This window comes from Diadema antillarum, unplaced genomic scaffold (assembly GCF_040938485.1).
Source record: "Diadema antillarum isolate AM-2024a unplaced genomic scaffold, OU_Dant_1.0 seq00002036_RagTag, whole genome shotgun sequence".
Taxonomy (NCBI): domain Eukaryota; kingdom Metazoa; phylum Echinodermata; class Echinoidea; order Diadematoida; family Diadematidae; genus Diadema; species Diadema antillarum.
The window spans coordinates 274686-299270 of NW_027272688.1; the positions used below are offsets into that span (position 1 = coordinate 274686).

Sequence of the window (24585 nt, forward strand, 5' to 3'; positions counted from 1 at the left end):
TGTATGTGTAAATATGAATCATTCCTAAAATACAACATACCTAGCCAACAGCAATTTGCTGTCCCCTTCAATATATTGGACATGCAAGAAAATAAGTAAAAAATGTATCTATTTACCTGTAAAATGCTACTACACAAGCAGAAACACACATTAAGTAATTACTTAAAATTTAAACAATTTAACATTCCAGTGCTACACCTTGCAAACAATATCATACACAAATGTGTACAATATTGCTGAATGCTAACATATTAATGAGGTACTAAAACTACTTTTTTCAGTCCAGGGGTATTAATAGCATGCCAAGGAGATTTGAAGAAAAATATTGAAAACTCTAGATGCTCCATACAAGATTACCACCAAGTTCCACAGGACTTCAACATTTCTCCTGAAACACAGCTTAACCCGTTGAGGACGAGTCCGGAGTATACTCGGGCAAGTGTCTATGGGAAATGCGTGTTGTAGCAAAATCAGCCCGTCCTCAACAGGTTAAAATTCATAAAATCAAGAATCTCTTCTCTGGTCTCTAGATCTGTATCAAAACTGTATGGAACAGCAGCTTGGAGCACGGAACATCAAAGCCATTGCAATGATACCCATTCAACTGTCATGCTATAGAACCTACATGTACTTAATACTATAAATTTGCACAAATTACACAGCGATTCCACTCCTCTAACACCTCCCTGGACAAACAACATGACAAGATATTCAATTTTTGAGAGAGCCCCCCCTCCCCCAGTAGAGTCAGGGAGACTTGGTATAATGTAGCTCTGGTACAGTGCATCAACTCTCAGCGCACCATGTACATGTGTGTGACTATGCATGGCTGAGTGTGTTGTGCATGTATGTGCGTGTGTGTGTGTGAGTATGTGTGTACATCCTATATCAGGAAGTCAAAAGTGGATGTTTGCTCAGTCTTGATTCTGGACTCTTGCCATATCTTCATTTGAGCTGCTTAACATGTACGCATCAAATCGAGTGATGGCATGCTACCGAGAACTGCATGGAGTTAAAAACGAGTCCAAACAAAATGCTCTTTGCTAACGACAGGGGTCAAAAGTTCACAGCTGCCCACACTTGCAATTTCCGCATACTGTCACTCAAAATTCTGCGATCGTGTCGTGTTAAGCATCTCGAATCAAGATAAGCATGAAAAGAGTCCTGAATCTGAAATAGTGTTTGGCTGACTATGAATCGGTCTACTTACCGTTTTAACTTCGCCTTGTCAGTCAGGTGAAGGCTGTGGTAGTAGATGCTGAACATCGGGTCGCCCAGCTTAATGTGCAGGTCTGGCGTCCCCCTCACCACAAGAGTGTTGTGGGCACTCACGTTTCCATGCACAATCCGACGGGATTCCTGCAATGTGGATGACCGAAGCAAGGTAGAGTAAAGTTTAAGGTGCAATTACATACTTCAGATCAACAGGATGTTAGAAATTTCATAAGATTTAAACCTAAAAAAAAAGAAGAGACATTTGTTAAATTTTAACCCATTGACAATGGACTGACTTTGCTACAACACGCATTTCCCATAGATAACTGCCCGAGTATACTCAGGACTTGTCCTCAACAGGTTAAAGTTTTACAAATAATAACATTTTCACTAACTTGTATTTCTAAAATTTTTTTTAAGAGTTAAATCTATAACTATGTAGTGTGTAACACATGTAACATGGACAGACAAAATTGTCATATTTTTGTCTGTCCATGTTATGTAAATACCCCCATTACAGTGTAAGGCTAGAAATGGTATAAGACATCATGTTCAATAGACATATAGGGCTCAAAGCCTGCTATTAACTTTTCCAATTTATATTAGGCTATTCAGTCGAGAAACAACAAATTTTCAGTGAACATTCATTATTTGACTTGAACGTGATTACATACAAATGTAGATGTTTGTCCAGTGTTTTACATACACTATCCCCCAAATATTCATTTTGGCAAAAATTTTTATAGATTGCTTCTTTGAAACAATTTCAAAGGCAAAGCTATCTCTCATTAAAGCACTCTAAATGATCATATTGTATTGGGGGTAATGCACACTGGAAACAGAAAGTGCCCTGACATCCCTGATATGCACCCTTTTCAAATGGAAATACCCATAACTTTTCTATTTTCTATTCTTATTGTATCATTATCAATATTGTTGTTATTATTATTATAGATTATCATTATTATTATTATTATTATTATTATTATTATTATTATTATTATTATTATTATTATTATTATTATTATCATCATCATCATCATCACCATCATCACCATCATCACCATCATCACCATCATCACCATCATCATCATAATGATGATGATGATGTATGGGTGCTCTTGCATCGCATATAACGTACCAGGTACTCCAAGGCTCGGATGAGCTGGGTGGCTGCATGGAGCTGCTCAGTGAGGGTCATACCGCTGCCCCCGTGCTCGGTCAGGGCTCGCAGGTATCTATCAAGGGGTCCCTGGGAGGCGTACTCCATGACCATCATGTACCCCGCCCCAATGCCCTCAAACTTGATGATGTGTGAGTGCACCCACGACGACATGCGGTCCACCGACTTGCTGAATTTCTGGATGGGGAAAAAAAAGAGAGAGATAGATACTATATATACTTTAGTAGACAGATTGGTGGATGGATGGATAGATGAGTAGATAGAGATAGAGATACACTATAGATATATGGGTGTGTGGATAGATAGGTAGAGAGAGATAGACATAGAAAGAGACAGATGGATGGGTAGATAGATAGGTAGATAGAGATAAAGGAAGATGGATGGATGGATGGATGGATGGATGGATGGATGGACGCAGGGGCGGATCCAGGAATTCCGTAAAGAGGGGGCGCGTTTACAAAATTAAAGGGGGGGGGGGGGGTGCACGTACCCCTCCCCATTTTTTCTTTTTATTTCTTTTGTTTCAACAAAAAATAAAGGGGGGGGGGCATGCGCCAGTTGCAGTCCTCCTTGGATCCGCCACTGTAGATGGATACACAGAGGTTGAAATAGAGATAGATAGATGGATGGATGGGTAGATAGGTAGATGGAGATAGAGATAGGTAGATAGAGAGAGGGAGATAGAGATAGGTAGATAGAGAGAGGGAGACAGAGATAGGTAGATAGAGATATATAGATAGAGATAGACATGGAGATAGGTAGACAGAGATAGACATATCCAGATAGAGATAAAGATATATAGATAGATACAGACATAGAGACAGGTAGATAGACATACGGATAGGTAGATAGAGATAGAGATAGGTAGAAAGAGATAGAGATGGAGATAGGTAGAAAGAGATAGAGATAGAGATAGGTAGATAGAGATAGACATACAAATAGGTAGATAGAGATAGAGATAGATAGTAGAGATAGATATACATATAGGTAGACAGAGATAGAGATAGAGATGGAGATAATGATAGAGATAGGTAGATAGAGATAGATGTAGGTAGATAGAGATAGAGATACAGAGGGAGATAGGTAGATAGAGATTGTGACAGAAATAAAGAAATAGTGATAGAGATAGAGATAAAGATAGACAGAGAGATAGACAGAGAGAGAGAGATGGATGGATGGATAGATAGATAGGTAGATAGAGAAAGAGAGAGAAATGGGATTATGGGAAGACTTCAAGGGTGGTTGTGAGAGGTTAATAGTCATTTCTCTTGAGGTAGTAATCACCAGAACGGTGTTATATGACAATATAATGTACTTCATCTAAAAGTGATTCCAGTCAAGTGAGGCTCCTGTTCTCGTCAAGGTGTACTCTTAGCTCAGCACTCTGGTGCAACTATTTGGGCATCCACTGCTCTTACATTGCAAACTGGTGCTGTGTGCTTCTGCAATACAATGCTGCATAAACAAAATGTCTTGTATGGTTAACCCAAAAGCTCCAGCATAATTTTGCTGTAGACTTTATCTTTACATCCTCTTTAATTTAGCAGCTCCAGATTCAATGCATATCCCACACCATATATTAGGGAAAGACTGGATTGGATTGGACTAGATTAACAGTGCACAAATCAGAGAAAGGTAACAATTTGCAAATTTGAGAGAAAACAATAACTTTTGAGATTTCGCTAAATTGTGTTGTGTTACCTAATTTTAGGATTAGTTTTACATTAAAGTGATTTAGTCAGAGGCTTTTGATAATCCTACAACTGAAATAACAATTTACATGATCAAAGCACTTCTTCAATGAATGATGAATTCTACCATTTGAACAACCAACAATGAATGTTAAACTTAAAACAAGAATACAAAGAATCAAGCGTGAGAAATACAATGTCTGGAAATTGATGAGATGATTGAATGTGTTATTAGTTATGGTCTGCTGGTCTGTGGAAAAGTCTAGCATGGCATGCAATGAGTTAAATCATCAGCCTACATTTGAGATGGTGGCGGTCATCTCTACAAGCTTGTCTTATATGAGGGTCTCTCATTTCCAATAACAGAGTGATTTTGAACAAATAGTTCCATATACTTGCTCATTTTCTTCTTTCTTTCTTTCTCTCCTTTCAAATGTGTGCATAAAAAATTATTTTGCATTCCATTGATTTTTTGGTAATTGTATCTGGGGAAAAATATGTGATATTGGAAATAAAAATTTGATTGAAGATTTGAAGCTTTGAACCTTTTGCATGCAAGGGGAAGGAGGGGAGTGGTCAAGTTAGAGACTGACCTCTTGGATGATGCTTGAGGCGTCCTGTTTCGGCCGCTTGACCGCGACCCGCTGCCTGCACGTCCTCTGGTCCACGCGCTTCTTGAGGTCGGCCGCGTAGACGCGGGTAAAGTCGCCGTCTCCCAGGTGCCGCCACTCGCTCTGCAGCGAGAGGCTGTCCTCGGGGATCCAGGGGACGCGCAGCGCCATGTCCGGTTGCGGGGGGAGCTCCTCGTTCAGGGCGGAGTTGTCAAGGAGTCGCAACGATTTGTCTGTGATGGTCCAGAAAATTTCATTTCATTTTATTTCATTTTATTTCCACATCTGATAAAAAAGCATATCGTTGTTGGGGTGACAAGACCTCGTATCTGCAAAATTTTAAATTTCCAGGATGACAAAAAAAAAACAAAACAAAACATGGCAGCCAAAACACCATTTCAAATGGGACGGCCTTTCTTTTGACATGCGATGGTGGCATCATTTTTGGGGTAGGACTGCTAGGATTTGGACAGGACAATACTTGAATGATTATCTGACCATTAATCCAAAAAAAAAGTCATTTTCACAAAAATTTTAGATACAAGGTCTTGTCACCATAGCGACAATATACAATGAACGCAAGAAGTATACGTAATAATTACATACACTGAACAAGTGTGGGAGCGATACAGCAAAAAAGTGCTATGACACTCTGACAACAGACAGAACACCCTATGAGAAAATGTAAATGAAGAAATATATGCGAGTCTTTTTATTCTGAATGTTCCTAAAACATTTTTGTCTCATTCCAGTTAAGTTTTCACTGCTCTGGTTGACTTTATTCTGTAAATTTTATCGATCAGTTTGAGCACAGAGTGGATATTTCACCCCCAGTTCACTCCAAGTTTTTGTGAGGCTCCTGGGACATTGAAAGCCAAATTCAGTGCCAGTGCAAGAAGAGTGCATGTAATAGACACATCATGCCCATGATAAGATAACAGCGCCCCTGCAATCTGCCCCGCCCCTTCTCACTCACCATTCCCCCACCCCTTCCCTTTTTTTTTCAGCCTGCTCTTCATACCCTGCTGTCACACTGGGTCCCCACAAACAATGCAGAGAAAGTCCCATGTCATGGGACTTTCCCCTCCAAAACCATGTTGTGGACACTCATCACGAGGACTTCTCCCCTCGTCCCCGTGAAGCATGTCAGCTCCAGGGACAAAATTTGGAGGAGAGCTTGGGCCGTAATTGACAGCACCTAGCTGTATTCATCAAATATTGGCATGCACCAAGTCTGGTGTCAAGTGGCAGGGGTCACCCCAAACCCGACTGCCCCACAGCTTGGGACTAGTCAAGAAAGCAATGTGGCTGGTTAGTCGTAACCTCACTGTCCCCACAATGCAGGTCTTGTACCCCATTTAGAGTTCCCCTGTCTAGGAGGACCTCTCGAGGACCGCTAGAGGACATGCCAGACAAAAATAAGCATTTTTTTATACTAACTCAGTGGAGGCTTAATAGAGAGAATCCCGTTTCGAGTCACCAGGGCCCCATTTCATAAAAGATGTTAGGATGGCAACTCTTGCTGGAATGGCATTTTCCAAAAGCAACAGCCAATCGGGAAGCTTGATTCTTGGTGTTACCTTGACAATTGCCATTGCAGCAGGAGTTGCTATCATATCAACTTTGTATGAAACGGGGCCATGGTCGTCTACAACAATGTAGCATGATGTCAGGACACGTTTCTATGGAAACCAGTGGGTGTGCCTTTCTCCTGGAAAGAGGCAGCAGTTTCTGGTGTGCACATAATGCTCTCTCAGCCACAAACATCAAAATCCACCCGAGTGTTAGCTGTGCTCATGCCGAGACCATTTAGAGTCCCTTCATCAAGCGTGAGCACCGTACAACCTCTGGAGGTTGTGCTAGACTTGTGCTAGGCTGTCTAGCACAACATTCATGCCAGACTCACACCAGACTCACTCCAGACTCACTCCAGAATCACTCCAGACTCACTCCAGACTCACGCCAGACTCACACCAGACTCACTCCAGACTCACTCCAGACTCACTCCAGACTCACGCCAGACTCACATCAGATTCACTCCAGACTCACTCCAGACTCACACCAGACTCACTCCAGACTCACGCCAGACTCACACCAGACTCACTCCAGACTCACTCCAGACTCACGCCAGACTCACACCAGACTCACTCCAGACTCACGCCAGACTCACACCAGACTCACTCCAGACTCACTCCAGACTAGTGCTAGATGCTTTGTGCCATGACCGTTTAGAGTCCCCTTCATCTGGGGTGAACAGAACGTTTAGAGTCCCCCGAAACCAGGCACAACCTCTGGAGGTTGTGCCTGGTTTCGGGGGACTCTAAACGGGGTATTTGGTCCAGCTAGAACACAGGGGCAGTCACTCACCCTTCGGCTCGATGGGCACAGCCTTCTTGAGTTGGCCTTCCAGACACCAGCTGTTTTCTCTCTTCCTGTAATACTCCACAAAAGAGCGCAGGCTTTTGAATTTTGGTTGCTGGTCCATCCCCACATGGTCATCTGGAGGTGGGTAAAGAAAAAGAAATGAATATAAAGAAAAACTTTTCTATTCTATGCTACACAACTGATGAATAATAAATTGTGCAATAAAAAGAGATAACAGTGCCAAATAACCACAGAAATGTTGGTGTCTGGGACTAAATATGCCATTATCTTAAAACTCACTGCATATTCTAAACCTCAATACCTCCTAAAACCAACACAAGATTCCTAAATAAGATTTCTGAATTTACATCAAATTGTAAAAGAGCAGATTTTCAGGCGTATTAAAGAGATCATATCATTTTCACTGCCGGTTATCAAAGTCATGGGTTCTTTATCATCGTGAATGATGGAAAAACCAGCATGTAGGATGTCAGTTTCAAGGCTTTGTTCGAGTGCACCGGACACCCTTAATTGTGCATGGACCATAAAGGAAGTTATGAAACACTATGACGACTATCAATTGTGATGGGATTATTGCTTAAACCCAAAACGTGCTACATGCAACATTGTAACTGCTGCAGCATTAACAATTCATGATTACACAATGTATGTCAAAGTATCAAAACTGCTGCTGACTGATCACTCTAATTCTGTGAGGTTTTTTTTTTTCTTTTTTCCCCCGCACTTTCACAATTTATAGCATACAATGTACCTAACCCAATCAATTATGGACACCCCCCCACCCCCCCCCAAAAAAAAAAAGATTTTAACTACAAATTGCTATCTTTTTTTAATGCCAAGAAATACTCATTGATATGCTAGAGGGTCTTTTGTTTGTTTGTTTTTTCCCGGATACAACAAAACACAAATCTGCTTAATTGAGCAGAAGTACATGCACACATCCTAAGACCAAGTGGAAAATCAACAAGTGTGACTGGCTGTGGGAATTAATGTTGCAGGGTCACATTTGATTTAAATCCATTGTTGTGTGCAATTTGCATTCACATCGCCATCAAGCTGTAGGAGGGAAAAAATGCCTGGAAAAGGAAAGAAAAATCTTCTCATTGTATAATCGTGTCTGTCTTATAAAAGGTAAACCCAAAAGCAAGTAAGAACATTTTGCCGTCAAAAGACAGCTGCCTCCCATAGAGAGTTTCTGTGAAGTAGACACCCCATTTATATCATCACCATCACCATCACAACCAGAATCTGATTATCAAATACATCTTTAATGGCAGTATTTTTTTGTTGTTGCCATAATCAACTACTATGTGCTATGAGAAAAAAAAATTTGACTCTTTATGTGCCAAGTTCGCATGCCCGACGCAATTGACGGCGCGCCAACTTCGCGTATCCTGCTCAAATGCATAAATCCGCCCAAACTGATCGATAAATCGCCAAACACCATAGTATGATGAAAGTGTTTCTCACAATTCCCTTCCTCTCACACCAAGCTACGTTCCCTACTGGATTTGAGTATAAATTCTATTAAATTTCTGTCACTGTTTTGTGTGCAAAAGTCATGCCTTTAAAATAATGTAGCTACTGGTCATTTGAAAGAAAAACAATCATAGATTTGTCATACAATTTACATCAAAGTAAAGCTTGGTACAATTTCTTTGCAACTTTGCTCACTACATGTCCAGCTTATCAGATATCCATAAAAGTTTCATAGATTTGAAAAAAAAAAAAACCCGAAGAGAATGTTTGCCAAGCATCACTACGTTGGAGTCTCATAATAATGTGGCACACAGGGGGTTTCCACCGTGGCACATAAAGAGTTACAAAAAGAAGATACTTCTATTTAATACAGTCACACAAGAAAGACACGCTCGTGCCTCCTTGTGATAAAGTCACACTCTATCTTTCTGTTATTCATAACACCAGACATGTCTGGTCATTGACACTGATGATGGTTTGCCATATAGCTTGCAGAGGGAATACTTCTGTGGTACTGGCCGATCGTTATGGCGCAACTTTTTTATCTTCTTGAAAACAATATGCACACTCGACCACAGCACAATATAAACTGTAAATCCATGTAAATGTCAATCTGGAAACATCTTTTTTGTTTGCTTGTTTGTTTGTTCTTGATAAGGTGAAAAGTGCGACAATGAAAATGTCTTATATATTACGCATGTTTCATATTTTTCTTGTATCAAAACGCAAAGGAAACACAGAACGTCCCCTCCGGGGCATTGTCAGAATCTCTCCTCTTCCTTTCAATCATGTTCTCCAGGCTGAGAAGAAACCACCGCTCTTTGGTGTCATTAAGACATTAAGACGTCAGTCGTTGTCGCTGGCAGAAATCCTCATTATAAATAGGCAGGGGCAGGTGAGGCATATCATCGCTGGGCCTCTCAGAGAGCTATGTAACATTACACCAGCCTTATACCCTCGAGGTATACATGTTGCTTTTATTCCACGTACATTAATCCTCCATCCGTTCTTTGTTGATGCCAAAGCCATTATGAAAATTTAGCAGCCGATAGGAAATGATGAATGAATCAAGCAACACACAGGGGAGAGGGAAAACGGGGGAAAAAGAAATCACATAGAAAACAAAAAGAAATGATGAAGAATACAGTATTTACGACTGACAGAGATTGATTGGTACAGAATTGATCCCCACATACACACAGCACATTTTATTTCTTTTTAAACCATTTTGTTTAGATAAAATCTGTTATACAGGAGATTCAAGCATCCCTTTATATACACGTACAAAGTAGACACTGGGACCACTCCCTTATTCTTCTTAATACATATAAATTGCGCTTTGAAAACTTGTTTAGCACTGCCCACCAAACAAATTTTTCAAGCTTTGAAAAATCTTTACAGGTGCATGCACTTCAACATAGTTTATCTGCATCATTGCCGGTATACTAAAATGGTCATGAATGGTCATGCTCATCAAAGAAATTTTTCAAACTTTGTAAAAAATGTTTAGCACTGCCCATTCTCAGTGCTCTGAAAACTCACAATGTATAACAGCTAAGTTGAATAACCTCAAACTTTCTTGAAGTACAGTCAAGCCTGTTTATTGTGGCCACTGAAGGGAGAAAAAGTGGCTGTCAGAGACAGGTGGTCACTATAGACAAGGTCCCTAAAGGGATGGTACAGTTTTGGTTTAGATGGGGCTTGACATTTCCAACATTTTTCGATAACGATTTTGTGAGATTATGAGAAATTTCTTATGAAATATAAAAGATCATATAAATTGCAATTTTAAGAGGACTTCACAGTTTATTTGCTGAAAAAATAAGTTTTGACATGGCTGAGATATCCAAAACAAAGCAATCCTATTAAAAGGTGGGACCCACCTTTTTATTAGGATCACTATGTTTTCGGATATCTCAGCCATTTCAAAGCTGATTTCCATCAAACAAGCAATGAATTCCTCTTAGAATTGTGTATGCATTTTAACATGAAAGTGGTTCTTAAGTATGTATTGTATCATGCAAACAGTTGAAAGCTAAATTCTCACATCAACCAATACTACACCATCCCTTTAATATGGCTTTCTCTCCTTTAAGGGGGAATTATTTTAACCTGATGAGGACAAGCTGACTTTGCTCCAACATGCATTTCCCATAGACACTTCCTGAGTATACATTGGACTAGTCTTCAATGGGATAAAGTAGCCATACATGACAGGTGGCCACTAAATGGCAGGTTTGACTGTACCACACATGCCCTGTTTTTCATTCCTTCAACCCTCCCTGACATGTTATTCTATCCCCATTCAATATACTGGCACTGATGCAGATACACTACGTCTATTAGTGCATACGCCTGTCGTACAGCTACTGTACGGCCTATATGGCACGGCCGTACACACATTTCTTGTGCTTGAGGAAAAATGGATAGCTGGAAGTCATGGGAGTAATATTGCAATTTTCTGTGGTGTGCCTTCTCATTACAGAAACCTTACCTTCCAGAACACCTTGCCAAATTTTGCTCCAAGTTAGAACAAATCATACTATGACTTGCATTTCTACTTTTCAGAAGTTTTGGGTGGAGTGAGTTTTGTCCAGTTGCTACACAACCTGCAACTTTGCGATATACTGAAATCTTTTATTCCTAATGAGAATGTACATGCTGTAAAATTATCACTCTTGACAGAGACTCCAACTCTCCTGTTTTCGACGGGAGATCTCCCGCCGAAAACCCATTTTTGCAAAATCTCCCGTTCTCCCGTTTGAGATTTAATTTCTCCTGCCCTGGCTCTTTGTCTCCCGTTGGAGAGGATTTCTTACATATTTCTATCGTATGTTGAAATAACAAGCCTTAGATAGCACCAGAGAGGGCATAATCGTGATATATAGTCCCCACCGCTGCGTGATCGTATTAAATACAACCAGCTACCTAACCCTATATACCCTAACCCTAACAATTAGTTAGTCCGCGGGTGCACGCGCACTGCGGTGGGGCCTATGGTGGGGACTATATCACGATTATGCTCCAGAGAGCATCTAGAACCCTGGGAATTTCGCGCTTCGCACACATCAACTTTGAGTCTCCCGTTTGCTAGGGGTTTCAGGCGGGAGAATCTCCAGATCAGAAGGTACTTTGGGTTGGAGTCTCTGTCTTGATCCTAGGCATAGTTTAAGACATTGGCAGACCCATGTGCTTCAGAAAATAGAGTGGGTCAAGTTTATCAAACATTGCATGCTGCAGGGTGCTACATAACCTCTTTTTTTTTTTCTTCTTTTTTTTTCACCCACTTGCCCAGCCAGGTAAGAGACTTTCAAACTGTTGCAGAGCACTTGCCTGAACATGAATTTTACTTGCCTGAAGAGAAAGTCCCAAAACATAAGAAAAGGATATAAAACAAGGCAAGTGCCAAATTGTGTCTCGCCCATTCGCGTACAAGAAATTAATATTATTCTAACTCCCAGAAGTTTATTGACCCGCCTATGACCTTTGACCTTGTGGTGACCTTCAACTCCCCAAGGGACATTTACCATCCAAGTTTGGTCACAAACAAAGGGATCAAAAGTTATGAGCCACAATCGAAATGCGCCATAAAAACGTAACATTGGGCCCTAAAAGTTTGTTGACCCCTTTCTGTGACCTTTGACTGTGTGATGACCTTCACCTCCCCAAGACACATCTACCATCCAAGTTTGGTCACAAACGGACAAAGGGATCAAAAGTTATGAGCCACAATCGAAACGCGCCCTAAAAATTTAACATTGGGCCCTTAAAGTTCGTTGACCCCTGTTTGTGACCTTTGACCTTGTGATGACCTTCACCTCCCCAAGGGACATCTACCATCCAAGTTTGGTCACAAACGGACAAAGGGATCAAAAGTTATGAGCCATAATCAAAACGCGCCATAAAAACTTAACATTGGGCCCTAAAAGTTCGTTGACCCCTGTCTGTGACTTTTGACCTTGTGGTAACCTTCAACTTCCCAAAGGACATTTACCATCTAAGTTTGGTCACAAACAGACAGATACATCATAAGTTACGAGCCATAAACGAAACGCGCCCTAAAAACGTAACATTGGGCCCTAAAGTTCATTGACCTCTGCCTGTGACCTTTGACCTTGTGGTGCCCTTCATGTTTGGTAAAATGTGTAACTTTGTATAACCACTCTTCCCTCCAAGTTTGATTGAAATTGAAATCCTCAGTAGAGAGTTATTCAAGTTTTTGTAGCGTTACGGACAGACGACGGACGGACGGACGACGGACGGACAGACACTGCAGGCGATCCCTAATAGTCTCACCACACCTCCGGTGGACTCGACAAAAATCACTTGTAAGTCAAGGACTCGATAAAAAACAATAATTTGAATAAACAGTAGGCCTACAAATTAGCCGTGACAACACTGGCAAAGTATCGTGAAGTTTAAGATCACAAATTCTTCGGGATCTTTGGTCGTCCATTCACACTGGCAGCCAAATTTCTCGATCTTTGGATCTTTGAATCAAGAAGTTTGGGTCACTAGTAGTGCAGTTGCGCAAGACAGAAGGAGGAGTACGCCATCTGACAGCGATTGATTGTGATGTAACAATGCACACAGGTGTATCTCAATGAGGCAATGCCCTAAAACCATCGATCAATGCCGCAAACAGGTGGTGGACTGATCATGTGACAAACTTTGTGAAATTCCAGTTGCAAGCATTCAAATAATTAATATCCATTAGTTTGGGTGAGAGAAGTTTTGTGAGAAGTTTCACAGGAAGTTTGAGGTTTCAATACTGGCAAAACTTCCAGATGTTTAAGATCTTGATCTTAACCTTCTAGATGTTTTGCCAGTGTGACCACAACTATATTGATTCATGCACTTAACCCATTGAGTACGGACTGATTGTGCTACAACACACATTTACCTGCCTGAGTATACTCGGGACTCGTCCTCAACGGATTAAGAACACTGGAGTAACAAACTTGGTTCGATTGAGTGTTGATGCTTTGGGGCCTCTTCACATAAGTGTTGTAAAAGTTGCTGAAATCAAATCAAAGTGTGTTGAATCACTATTAAACAGTCACTATCTTTGGGCTATCGTATGGTTTACTTTGTGGGTTTATTATAGGCATCAAAAAAGGTGGCTTGAAATCCTTCGCTTGCCCAATCTGGGCAAGCATTTTTTCCTCATTGTTCCAAAATGCTTTAATACCCGACTTTGATTTTCACTTGCATGGGCAGGCGGGCAAGTGCTTACCTAATTATGTTTCACCTTGCAACAGGAAGCAGCCTCTTTCTTTCTCTTTTTTTATTTTTCCTGGCATAATTTAAGTAGTACCGGTATGTCTATCATCTTAATACATGACCTGGTAAAGCTTGATATCAAATTCCTGTTCTGTAAAGAAAATAATAATAATAGAATAAAGAAATAAATAAAAAGAAGTTGTCCGGTATCTACATGAATTCTGAATAATTTCTTTCAATATCATCTGATATTTCTACTTTTTAAATCCACAGATAACTTTTTCCTCTTTCTTTCACTGACTGATCCATTGAATTATCTCTTTGTGACCTGGTAAAGCCTGGTATAAAATGACGAGTCACTGTTTGTAAAAATAAAAAGAACAAATGGAAAGGTTACAAGTAGCCTGGTAACTGAAATATTTTTTTTCTTTCATTTCATTTACTGGTATTACTTTTTAACTGTTGATTTTTGCTGTTGCAATCAGCTGACATGTTTTGACTTGACCTAGGAAAGCTTGATGTGAACTACTCCCCCCCCCCCCAAAAAAAAAAAATAATAAATAAAAATAAATAAATAAATAAAGATAAATAAATAAATAAATAAAAAATAGAAAAAAGTATGTGAATAATGGTAACTGCAGCTGGTCATATTTGTTGTGCTTGTAATTATAATTTTATCTACAGATTCTTTGCCACATTTAATACTTAGCCTATATCTCAGATGTACTTTAAATACACCGTAAGCAACAATAAGCAACAGGCAAAATCAAAATCGAGGTGCAGTGGATCCAGGTATAGCGATTAAAACCAATCTTGATAGAATGAAATCATGACTCCTGTAGAATTGTGAGTGAATTGATAAGGACCATCTAAAAGAAAAAAGAAAAAAAAGGTAACTTCACAGTGGGCCAGCACATTCAAAAGCTCATGGTCATCCACTGTCTATTATTTTACTCTTTTTTTTTAAATTCTTGCAATAATTTGCCCTGCGCAGTATATGTGAAGTAACAGTGGCAAATAAAATCACTTCTTGCTTCATGATGCAACTATGGATATTCTCCTGTGTAGATAGCAGAAGCTAGATAGCAATAGCAGAAGATTGATTCCAGTGTGAATGCAGCCAATATGTTTACCACAAACAATTTTATTAGCTACAGAAAAGAAGCCCATCTTGCTGCCGCAGCATTGTTTGAGGGGAGAGAAAACCAGAAGCAGGATATGATTACAATCCTACAGGCAGCTAAAATCTTCCATCTTCCATTTTTTTTTTTTGGTCTTTTTCTTCTTTTCTTTTTTTCTTTTGGCTCCATTTATTTCTTTCTGATTTTTCTGCAGGTACAAATTGTATCTTCCATCACCGTCTGACTTTATCTTCAAATTGATATATCTTGTGCTGCCTATTCTCATCGTTCCTGACCTACTTGCATTGATTACAGCCAGTGGCATGTACACTTACGTCAAAAGACCATGTGCATCTTTTTTTCATCTTTTTTTTTTTTCTTTACCACAAGAATGGAAAAACATGCGGCTTCTCTTTCATTTCACAACAGTACTGAGAGATAGAAAGAAGAGCTCATGTGGTATAGAAACACTGCGGCTACAGTTCTGGGCTATAGACAAAAAGTAAAACTTTGCTCAAGCACTAACATTTTGACAAACGATCTGAACGATACTAACAAATTAGAATTCGCGGAAACCCCTTGTACAACCCCCAACCCTTTTTACAACCCCTAACCCTATGACTTGGTCTTGTTATCTCTACCAACAGGGTAGTGAATAAAATGTAAAACTTAAACAGAATTCAGTTGAACTCGCATATTAGTTGTAGCTTGAAATAAAGTCATGCAAGCCTTGAGCATGCTTACTTTGGGTTCTGAACAACCACTTTTCAATCAAGCGTGCATACAAAATCTAAAGTATGTTTGGCACAGGTATGAAACAGTCGAAATGGCGTTTACCTAAAATGAACCCCTTGTCTGCATATATAAAGAGAATATCACACCAGCATGGTGTGCTCTACCAAATGCAAAGTCGTACAGTTTTGTTTCATGAGCTTCTATTTTTGCCAGTCCAGAGGACTCACATGTGAATAATTTGTGTTTTTATGACCCATTTCAAATATAAAATATGAATCTTTGCATTCGTGTACATCTCACCTCCAATTTCTGACACAGGCAGTTGATGCTGCTCAGATTTGGAAACGATTCAGAGTTGATTGGATTTTGAGGACAATTTAATAGCTTTCGTGAGATTTATAGGTTTGTCATAAATTTATGTCTTTGACCAATACAAGGAAGACCCCAAAAAAGTGTTCCAGATTACATCCACACGGGTGTAAAGCATCGAGACTTGTAAACACGCTGAATTTCAAATGCCATACAAAAACAAGGATCTTCTCGAATTTGACGCCCTTGACAAGTTTTAGAAGCCCCGGAGGTACTGGTGGACAGAAGACAGTTGAAAAAAAGAAAGGAAGAAGAAAAAAAGAACAGGAAAACATTTCCAGGGCGCAAACTGGAAGGTTAGAATAACGAATTAAGTATGGATGATACCCTAGGCCCCCGCGGGAGAACGCAGAGATGGCACTCGCTGGGTCCGTGGAGATTGCTTGTGTATCAGATGAGCAGAATCAATTGGATCTCGTGAGCCAACAGCGCCCGGCCAGAGATAATTTGGGTGATATCAGACACGTTTCTTCGCGCTCATCCTTTGTTTTTCTTCCATTTCTCTCACTCTTGAGGCCTTTTTTTTTTTTTGCTAGCCCGATGCAAATACGTCGGCTTTAAATGACAAAAACATCCTAACAAAGGGTTGTATAAAAAACAAAACAAAATCAGACCCCCCAAAAAAGAAAGAAAGAAAAAATGAGCATATCGGCAAGATTTCAGCTTTCACCGTCAGCCTTTTACTGCTTTATAATATCCTGATCAAACTTTTTTCTTCCCCCTAACTTCCTGCAATTTTCTCCATCAGCTTCTCGAACAAAATTTGCACTAGTGGCACATAAACAACACTGTCAGAAGCTGTGAAATTCAGAACACCGAAGGATATATGTGACAGTGCACCTCAAAACAAACAAAAAGTCGCCAGACATGAATTTTTAGTTAAGACCACATTCTGAAAGAGCAGACTTTAAGCTTTAAAATGATGTATAACTCAAATCAAATGGACTCTCCTAACCTATCTAAATATTGGAAAGAAAGCACAACCTCAGGAAAAGTGTGAACTGAGAAAAGAGGCTCTGAAGTACAGTGTCTATTCAAGCGCTTAATCTTTACCAAACCGTGCTGGCTGTGCGATGAATGGGACAAAAAACAGGAAGTAAACCACTGGAGTAACAACAATGAAGGGATTATCAGATTAAACTGAAATTAAGCATGCCTCATTAACACATTCTGTCCATAATTAATTCCAACTTTCAAAGCAGTAGCATAATCCTTTCAAAAGTTATTAGAGTTGAAAGTGAAGAGTGTGGACAAGGTTTTTCAGAAATGAAAAAGGGATTCTGAAGACACACCTAATCACACTATTCTATCAAAAATGTTCGAGATAAACTGCTAAAAAACACACTTTCCTGCCCGTTTTATGATACCAAATTTTAGCATAATGTAAAAGAAGACCTGCTTTTTCAGAAAATATGAAAAAGTCAAGTTCGGCTAGGTTGACGCATTTCACTTATTTTCAGTCCTCATGCAAAATCAGTGTGTGCGACTTTATGTTCGTTTTGAGGTGCACGGTCACATATATGGCCTTGCCCACTATATTATAAGGCATAAATTTGCTTTCAGAATATTAACCTTGTGCATTATCAGTGCCTGGTGCAAAAGTAGAAAATTGTTCATCATGATGTGTCTGAGCACAGAATCCTAGAATATGGTCAAACAATGACCGGCAGTTTTGAGGAAAATCACTGAAACGGATGCAATGATTAGAATGCTAATCCGGTATTGAAAGTCACTCGAAACAAAAGATCTGCAAGCTTGAAGAATACAGACAAATGTGTCACTCCACAGAACAATGTAATTCCGTGACTGTGACTTTGAACAAGTGTGCAGTATTAAAATCCATGCTTGAGCAAGCAATTAATAAAGGGGGAAGTCCACCCAGAAAAATCAATTTGTGCAAATAGGAGCAACAACACCAACAAAATATTCTGTAATATTGTGGACAGACAGACAGATCTTCCTACTTTCCTGACATATACAGTCTGTAAAAGAAGCACCAAAACAAAAACATGTTTTGGTTAATTATTTTGAATAGCAAATACTTTCCCTGCACAGTTCAAAGTCATCATAGTTGGTTCATTACAGCACAAACTAATTAAATGCAGAGGATAATGTAATTCATGCTTCTTTCGCATGAAAGACTTGTTTGCCATGGTGTACACTGTACGTCCTCTGTGTGTCACATCTTTCTGAGACTGGAACGCAGGAGCTCTTTTTGGAAAACTTGCAACATGAGCCTTTCTGCTAGAAAAGCAGTACAGCTCCATAAATTTGTACAACTATCGAGAAACTTGCAAGCTTTACTGTGAAGTAAATCTTGTGACAACGTTGTTTGTTTGTTTTTTTTTTCTTGCAAATGGTTAGTATTCGAAGTGGGCGCAGTTAGGAGTTTGAGGAAACTATATGCAAAGTCATCGAGTTGTCAAACAAATTGGGCCTGCAAGCGAGCATGGCACCCAAAGAGTTGAAAAGGTGAAATTCTTAAAATGCCAATGGTTGCTTAAAAAGATGGTGCAGTTTTAGCGGAGATAGGAATTCAGGCTTTAACTCCTCACAAAATAATTAGAAACTTCTTACATAAAATACCGAAGAGCATACATTTCTATTAAAGAGCAATGCAAAGTTTATTCAGCGAAAATTGGTTTTGAAATGCTGACATATCTGTACGATGTTTTATGATATCTGGCTGAAACAATTTTCATCTGAACTTTGAATTCCTCTTGGAATTGTGTGCTCTTTATAGTTTCATACAAACGGACGCATAAAAAGTTAAAACCTGAATCCATATCACAACCAAAATGATACCATCCCTTTTAAATACAAGGTATCAAACTGAAATTCTACGAAACTTCTGTCATTCTTGATTTTTTACACTCCATCAAAGCCAACTTAAAGGGATGGTATAGTATTGGTGGAGATGAGAATTGGGCTTTTAACTTTTTTGTGAGATATCAAGAAACGAAACAAATGGCATATACAGTATCCCTTTAAGTATGCTGGAGTGTACAATTACACAATGTCATGGTACTCTTCAGGCAATGACAAAGCGCCAATAATCTCATTTAAATGGTATATTTCAAAACTGTACATTGGAAGAACAATTTTTTTTTTTTTTGCAAGCTTGATCCTTTTTCATGGATTGATTTTTTCTTTCTTTTTTTGAAAAAAAAAAATCAAGAAAACAGACGTTCCTTTTCCTGTCAACTAAAGCTTGTTTCAAATCAATCTGGCAGACTGATATCCTTGTGTGATGCTGTATAACAGGTAGTAGTAAGCCACAAAAATAGATTACATTGTACATTACATGGCGCATTATAGGATGAATTTTCTAATGGCTATTTAATACTTGGGCTGCGTTTTATCAACTTTTCCATATTTGAAATGCATTTCAATACCCACTATCAAAACACATTTGCAAACGCCTTTCGGATCATGTTTCTCGAGTTGTTGTGTTAATCAACTCTGTTCGTAGTCGACTGGGAGGCCTTGTCACTACACAGCTCCACTGTGCAGTTTGACCCCAGGAGCAGAGATGTGCAGTTGGCAGTGGTTGGCGTAGGCAGGTCTGAGCAACAGTGTATAAATGCGTTTCTACACGACTTTGTGTTTATCAACTCTACAGAAACACGTCTCTGGCTCAAACTCGTCTGCATTAACACTATTTTTGGCATTTCAGAAATGCGTTTCCAATCCCACAATCAAAACAGCTTTGCGTTCATCAACTGCCCATAACTCCCTGAAAGTTGTTAAGAAACTTTAATTCTGCACCAGAAGTGAGTTGATAAATGAACCCAAAGAATGACTGACATAACAGTGTATTAGACAAAACTCACACTGCTTTGGATATTAAACAAGGAATACGAATGAAATATGTTTCATATTAATATAATAATTCGCGGTGTGCTCTGTCGAAGTCAGTGATCACAGTGTATGACTGGATGACCTGATTGAAATCGTAGTCAAAGTTTGACTGCACTTTGAGCGATGATGAAACGACACACACAGACACATGTATGAGATGGGACTACAGAACTGCAATAATTGCATTATACAGGTAAACATACGAATAAGGATATCCCTTTACAAAAACAACTAAAATCTTTTCCTTTCCTCATAAAAAAACATTCAACCTGGGTCCTATTGCATATCAAATGACTGCTTAAGTCAGGTATCAGCTATCCAGAACTGAGTATTCAGAGACTTAAATGTTTGATTTTCTGATTCATATTTGATTTCAACTTTTATGCAACAGGAACCTGACCCACATTGGGTGCATTTATCAACTCTCGTTTTTTTTTTCGGCAAAAACAGGTTTTTTCCAAACGGCTTTCAGGGATTTTTTTAGAGATGATAAATGCAAAGCTGTTTTGATTATGGGGTTTGGAAAGCCTTTTTGAAAACCGCAAATTTGTGCTTTCCGAAATAGGTTTCAGCCAGAAACGTGTTTCTAGAAGCAATATAAACGCAAAACTGTTTTGAAATGACTTTGTACTGCGCGCACCGTATATGACCCACTCTCCTTGGGTCAAACGGCACAATGCAGCTGCACAGTGACAAGGCCAGTTTTCGTGTTGGCGATGAGTTGATAAACGCAACTTATTTTGGAAGGCATCTGTAAGGGGCTTTGGAAACGACCTTTGATAGTTGGTATGGAATGCTGTTTCAAACTGGGGAAAGATGATAAACGCAGCCATTGACCAACAAAACAGAGTTGCAGGGAGAGTGGGTGTGAGACACTCCAGAAGGCACGCAGTCTGCCCCAGAACCTGGGACACTTGCAGCAGATGTAAACCAAAAATTAGGATCAAGCGAGCTCTTGTGTTTTGCATCACTGCATGGATCTACTGATGACAGTAGTAGATCTACCCCAAATTCTATGATTGATTTTGATGAATCTAAACACTGCATACAATCAATTTCTCTCCTATCTACTCAACATGTAGGCAGGGTTCACCATGCCCACTAGCTTCACCTACAAAATTGTAACTCAGACTTTGCACATCACTGGATTCAATACTTTTTCGAGTAGTTTTTTTTTACTATAATGGTTGAAATAAAGATTTCAATGCTGCTGCAGATATGCCTGGAACTCTTTCATTATTGTCATTCTGCATATTCTTTTTCTTAAATTATTATCATTATCATTATAATTGTTTTACTATTGCTACTGTCATCATGTTGCACATTAATAGTAGTAGTAATACTGAATGTATTAACTATATTGTAATTATTAACATCATTGTCATTATCATAATTAACATTGATAATATCACTACCATTCGTATTATGATGATTGATCTGTCGTTCATATTCCAGGGTTGGAGTTCCCCCATTCAAACCCAGGGTAAAGGGTCCAGGGTCCAAGGTCCAGGGTACTGGATATGATATATGGAGCCATAAATCACCTGCTGGATTGCTTGGCTCATCTTAATGAGATGGACCGCTCCTCTTAACCCGTTGAGGACTGACTGATTTTGCTACAACACGCATTTCCCACAGACACCTGCCCGAGTTTACTCGTGACTCGTCCTCCACGGGTTAATATCATAGAGTGTAGGGCATATCTCTCCAGGATATTAACCCTAACACAAGTGTCCTAGCAACTTCGCACAAATGTACATGAAGCTGTGCCATATCATTGGTAGTTGTGCCGTACCATATTAACCTGTACCATGGAGCTGTCATGTTGCTCTTGATGGTTTTGGCTAGCTTGTTTGTTTGTGACTGTCTGCAAAAATGTGAATGTGCTCTATATCCTATTCTCTTGTGTCTACACTACTTGTGCAACCTCGACTTCCAGTTCACCACTGTCCTTCGAGTGTAACAATTTCTCAAATTCTTGCCACAACTTCTTACTCTAGGTCCAGTTTGATTACTAAAACAGCTCTACAATTTGGTATGATTTTTACTTTGATCTTTTTATATATAGACCCGGTGGTGTAAAGGGGAGAGAATTTTGACCTGATTGATCTTCATTTGCCGCCAACCTGCATAACATTCATTTGCAAACCATCACCAGTACACGCCTGCAAGTGCAGAGAATTGCCCGTCAGTTAATAGATGCATTGACACATAGTATGCATCGGTAGCAGTTCACTCCCGTCGAGCTTCTTTAGCTGCAGGCAATAATTTTCTAACTCAAAACTGATTAGCAATTTCACCTGATGAACAATATTTCAAATGGTATCCTGTACACTTCTATGGAAGAAAACAGCTACACAAAAGATACAGTTTATGCAGCAGCGGTGTAAAAATGCATAGCAAATTGCGATGCGACACCAGGAAAATTATTCCCTGAGTTTAGTGTGCACTTTCATAGAGATCAGTAAAAAAGCTCTACACAATTGGTAACAAGGATTTCCAAATTTATTCGAGTCGGGCCAGCCTTCCCATGGCACGGTCACCCCACACTACAATTGTCTATTCGGCCAACTTGAGCCTGAAACAGATTGCCCTCAAACCTGCATATTTAAGCAAACATACAGAACAAACTAAATCTCACCCTCATAATGATTGATCTTGAAGTTCTTCAGCTCGTGTTCGATGCGGACGGTGAGGCAGTAGCTGTTGTGATCCTCAGGATTCTGCCGTATTAGGTACATTCCCTCCTGGCGACCTGCTTCCTCGATTTTCTGCTTCGCTTTCGACAGCCTTCGCGATGAGACAACAGGAACAAAAACAGAGGAGAAAAAAAAAAATACACAGCACCAATAACTTTGTTGTTGGATTTGTAGGGTTCAGACATTTTTGGGGTCTTTCATTTGTTTTAACTATAAAGTCTCTGGTTCGTTTCACTTTTGTTTTCAGGGAATTGCCATGAACTGAAGATATAGCGCAAGTAAACATGAAGAGCAGAACAAGTGATGATTTTAAAAGATTACGCTGTGTGACGTTTCGGTGATGACAAATTATTTTCAGATGAATTGTGTGAATTTTGTTTTGAATTAGAACATTTACAAGCAAATGATCTAGTTAAATATGTAATTCTATGGACAGGCAAGAATTACTACTTTCCTGGCATGTAACAGAATTACCCAAACAAAGATAAACGTCATGTTATGCACCTGAAATGTCTTCTTTTCCCATTTTTCACTGACTAATATAATATTTTATTGCTGGACCATTTACAAAAGAAGTAATGTCACAAGGAAACAGAGGTGCAATGAAGTTTTTCTCCACACTAATTTGAAAAGTTGTCCATACATTGTAGGTTTTCCTCCTGAGTATGTGTGCAGGCGATTTTAGTCACAGCTATTGCTAACGCCGAAGAAGCGGCAGTAATTTATGTTGGTGACGTAGTTAGGGCAATTTGTCTATCGTATCTTGTTCCCAGATTAGATCACTAGTCTCTAGAAGTCATTACATTTCAGAGAAAGAGATGTAATTCAGCCATATCCTTTGGGATAGTGATCAATGTCAAAACTACCATTCACTATAGAGTTTTTAAACCTTTTACTTTGATAGTATTTAACCAACTCAATATATGCGAGTTTGGTTTAATACCCTCTTCAGACCAGAACCAATCTGCCACTTTCACTTTCTGCACATTTTTGTTGGTGTTGTGGTCACATTAAGACCATTGCAAACACACAGCACATAGTCTGGGACTTAGGACCGCATGTGAAAGTTTGTCCATACAAGGGGGGTGTTTCATCAATTTACTCAGCGCTGACAAGTTGTCAGTCTCTGACAATTTTAGCAAAATTCTTGGTTTTGATTGCCTGAGATGCTCTGGTCACTGACTGTTACTATGGTGATTGTCAGAGACTGACAACTTGTCAGCGCTGACTGAATTGATGAAGCACCCCCCAGGTCACAGACTCACTGGCCTGAATTCAGGAAGGAGGTTTAAACTTAGACCATGGTACAAAATCTGTACCATAGTCTAAAACTAGCATGAAATGGGCATACTTTTGATGTATCCATCATTGCATGTTTGCTACTGGACATGTTGGCGTGCGCAATCTGTCAATTGTATTTACGCAGAAGAAATTGGCATAAACCATGGTTTTACTTGTACCACAATCGTGAATTCGGGCCCTTAGGTCAATTATGACTGTGCTCATCAGCCAGTGGGGTGCCACGCTCTTGTAGATGAGGTCTGATGTCTTCCCATAATTTAAAAAAAAATGTATTAAAAAAAAAATGTATTTCATCTCACTGGACCTCAAAAAACTTTGTACACGATAGGTACCAAATCTGGGCTGGGGTAAACAAAAGGGGGAAAAAAAAAGGTTCAGAAGCACAGACTTACGGGATTGGTCCATGACAGCGGTTTTTCACCAACTGGACAAGCGAGGGCGGTGCAATTCTCTCATTGAGGTAATGGTAGTAGTCAACGAGGAGTCTGTAGTAGCCATCAATGAGACTCGCGAAGGACTTGGCCTCTTGTATTGTCTTCATTTCCAGGAACTATGGAAAAAATACCAAGAAGAAAAGACAGGGATAACATACAAATTCAAATCAGAGGAAAAACAGCACGAAGCCAACTAAACAGCATTCATATGAAATCTTTGACTGTACTAGATGCAAATTTTACAATATGCAGAAGTCTTAGTTTGATTGAGGTATGA

The 24585-nt window shown here is 39.5% G+C and overlaps 1 protein-coding gene across 1 annotated transcript; it reads right to left on the reverse strand.

Moving 5' to 3' along the window:
- Nucleotides 1–1450: 1450 nt before the first annotated feature.
- LOC139713704 (tyrosine-protein kinase JAK2-like) lies at nt 1451–22690 on the reverse strand. The gene is made up of 5 exons (XM_071625409.1): nt 22515–22690; nt 7068–7199; nt 4683–4933; nt 2357–2575; nt 1451–1456 (listed from the first exon to the last, which is right to left on the reverse strand). The coding sequence occupies exons 1-5, from the start codon at nt 22612–22614 to the stop codon at nt 1451–1453; spliced, it is 708 nt and encodes a 235-aa protein (XP_071481510.1). The 5' UTR covers nt 22615–22690.
- Nucleotides 22691–24585: the final 1895 nt, after the last annotated feature.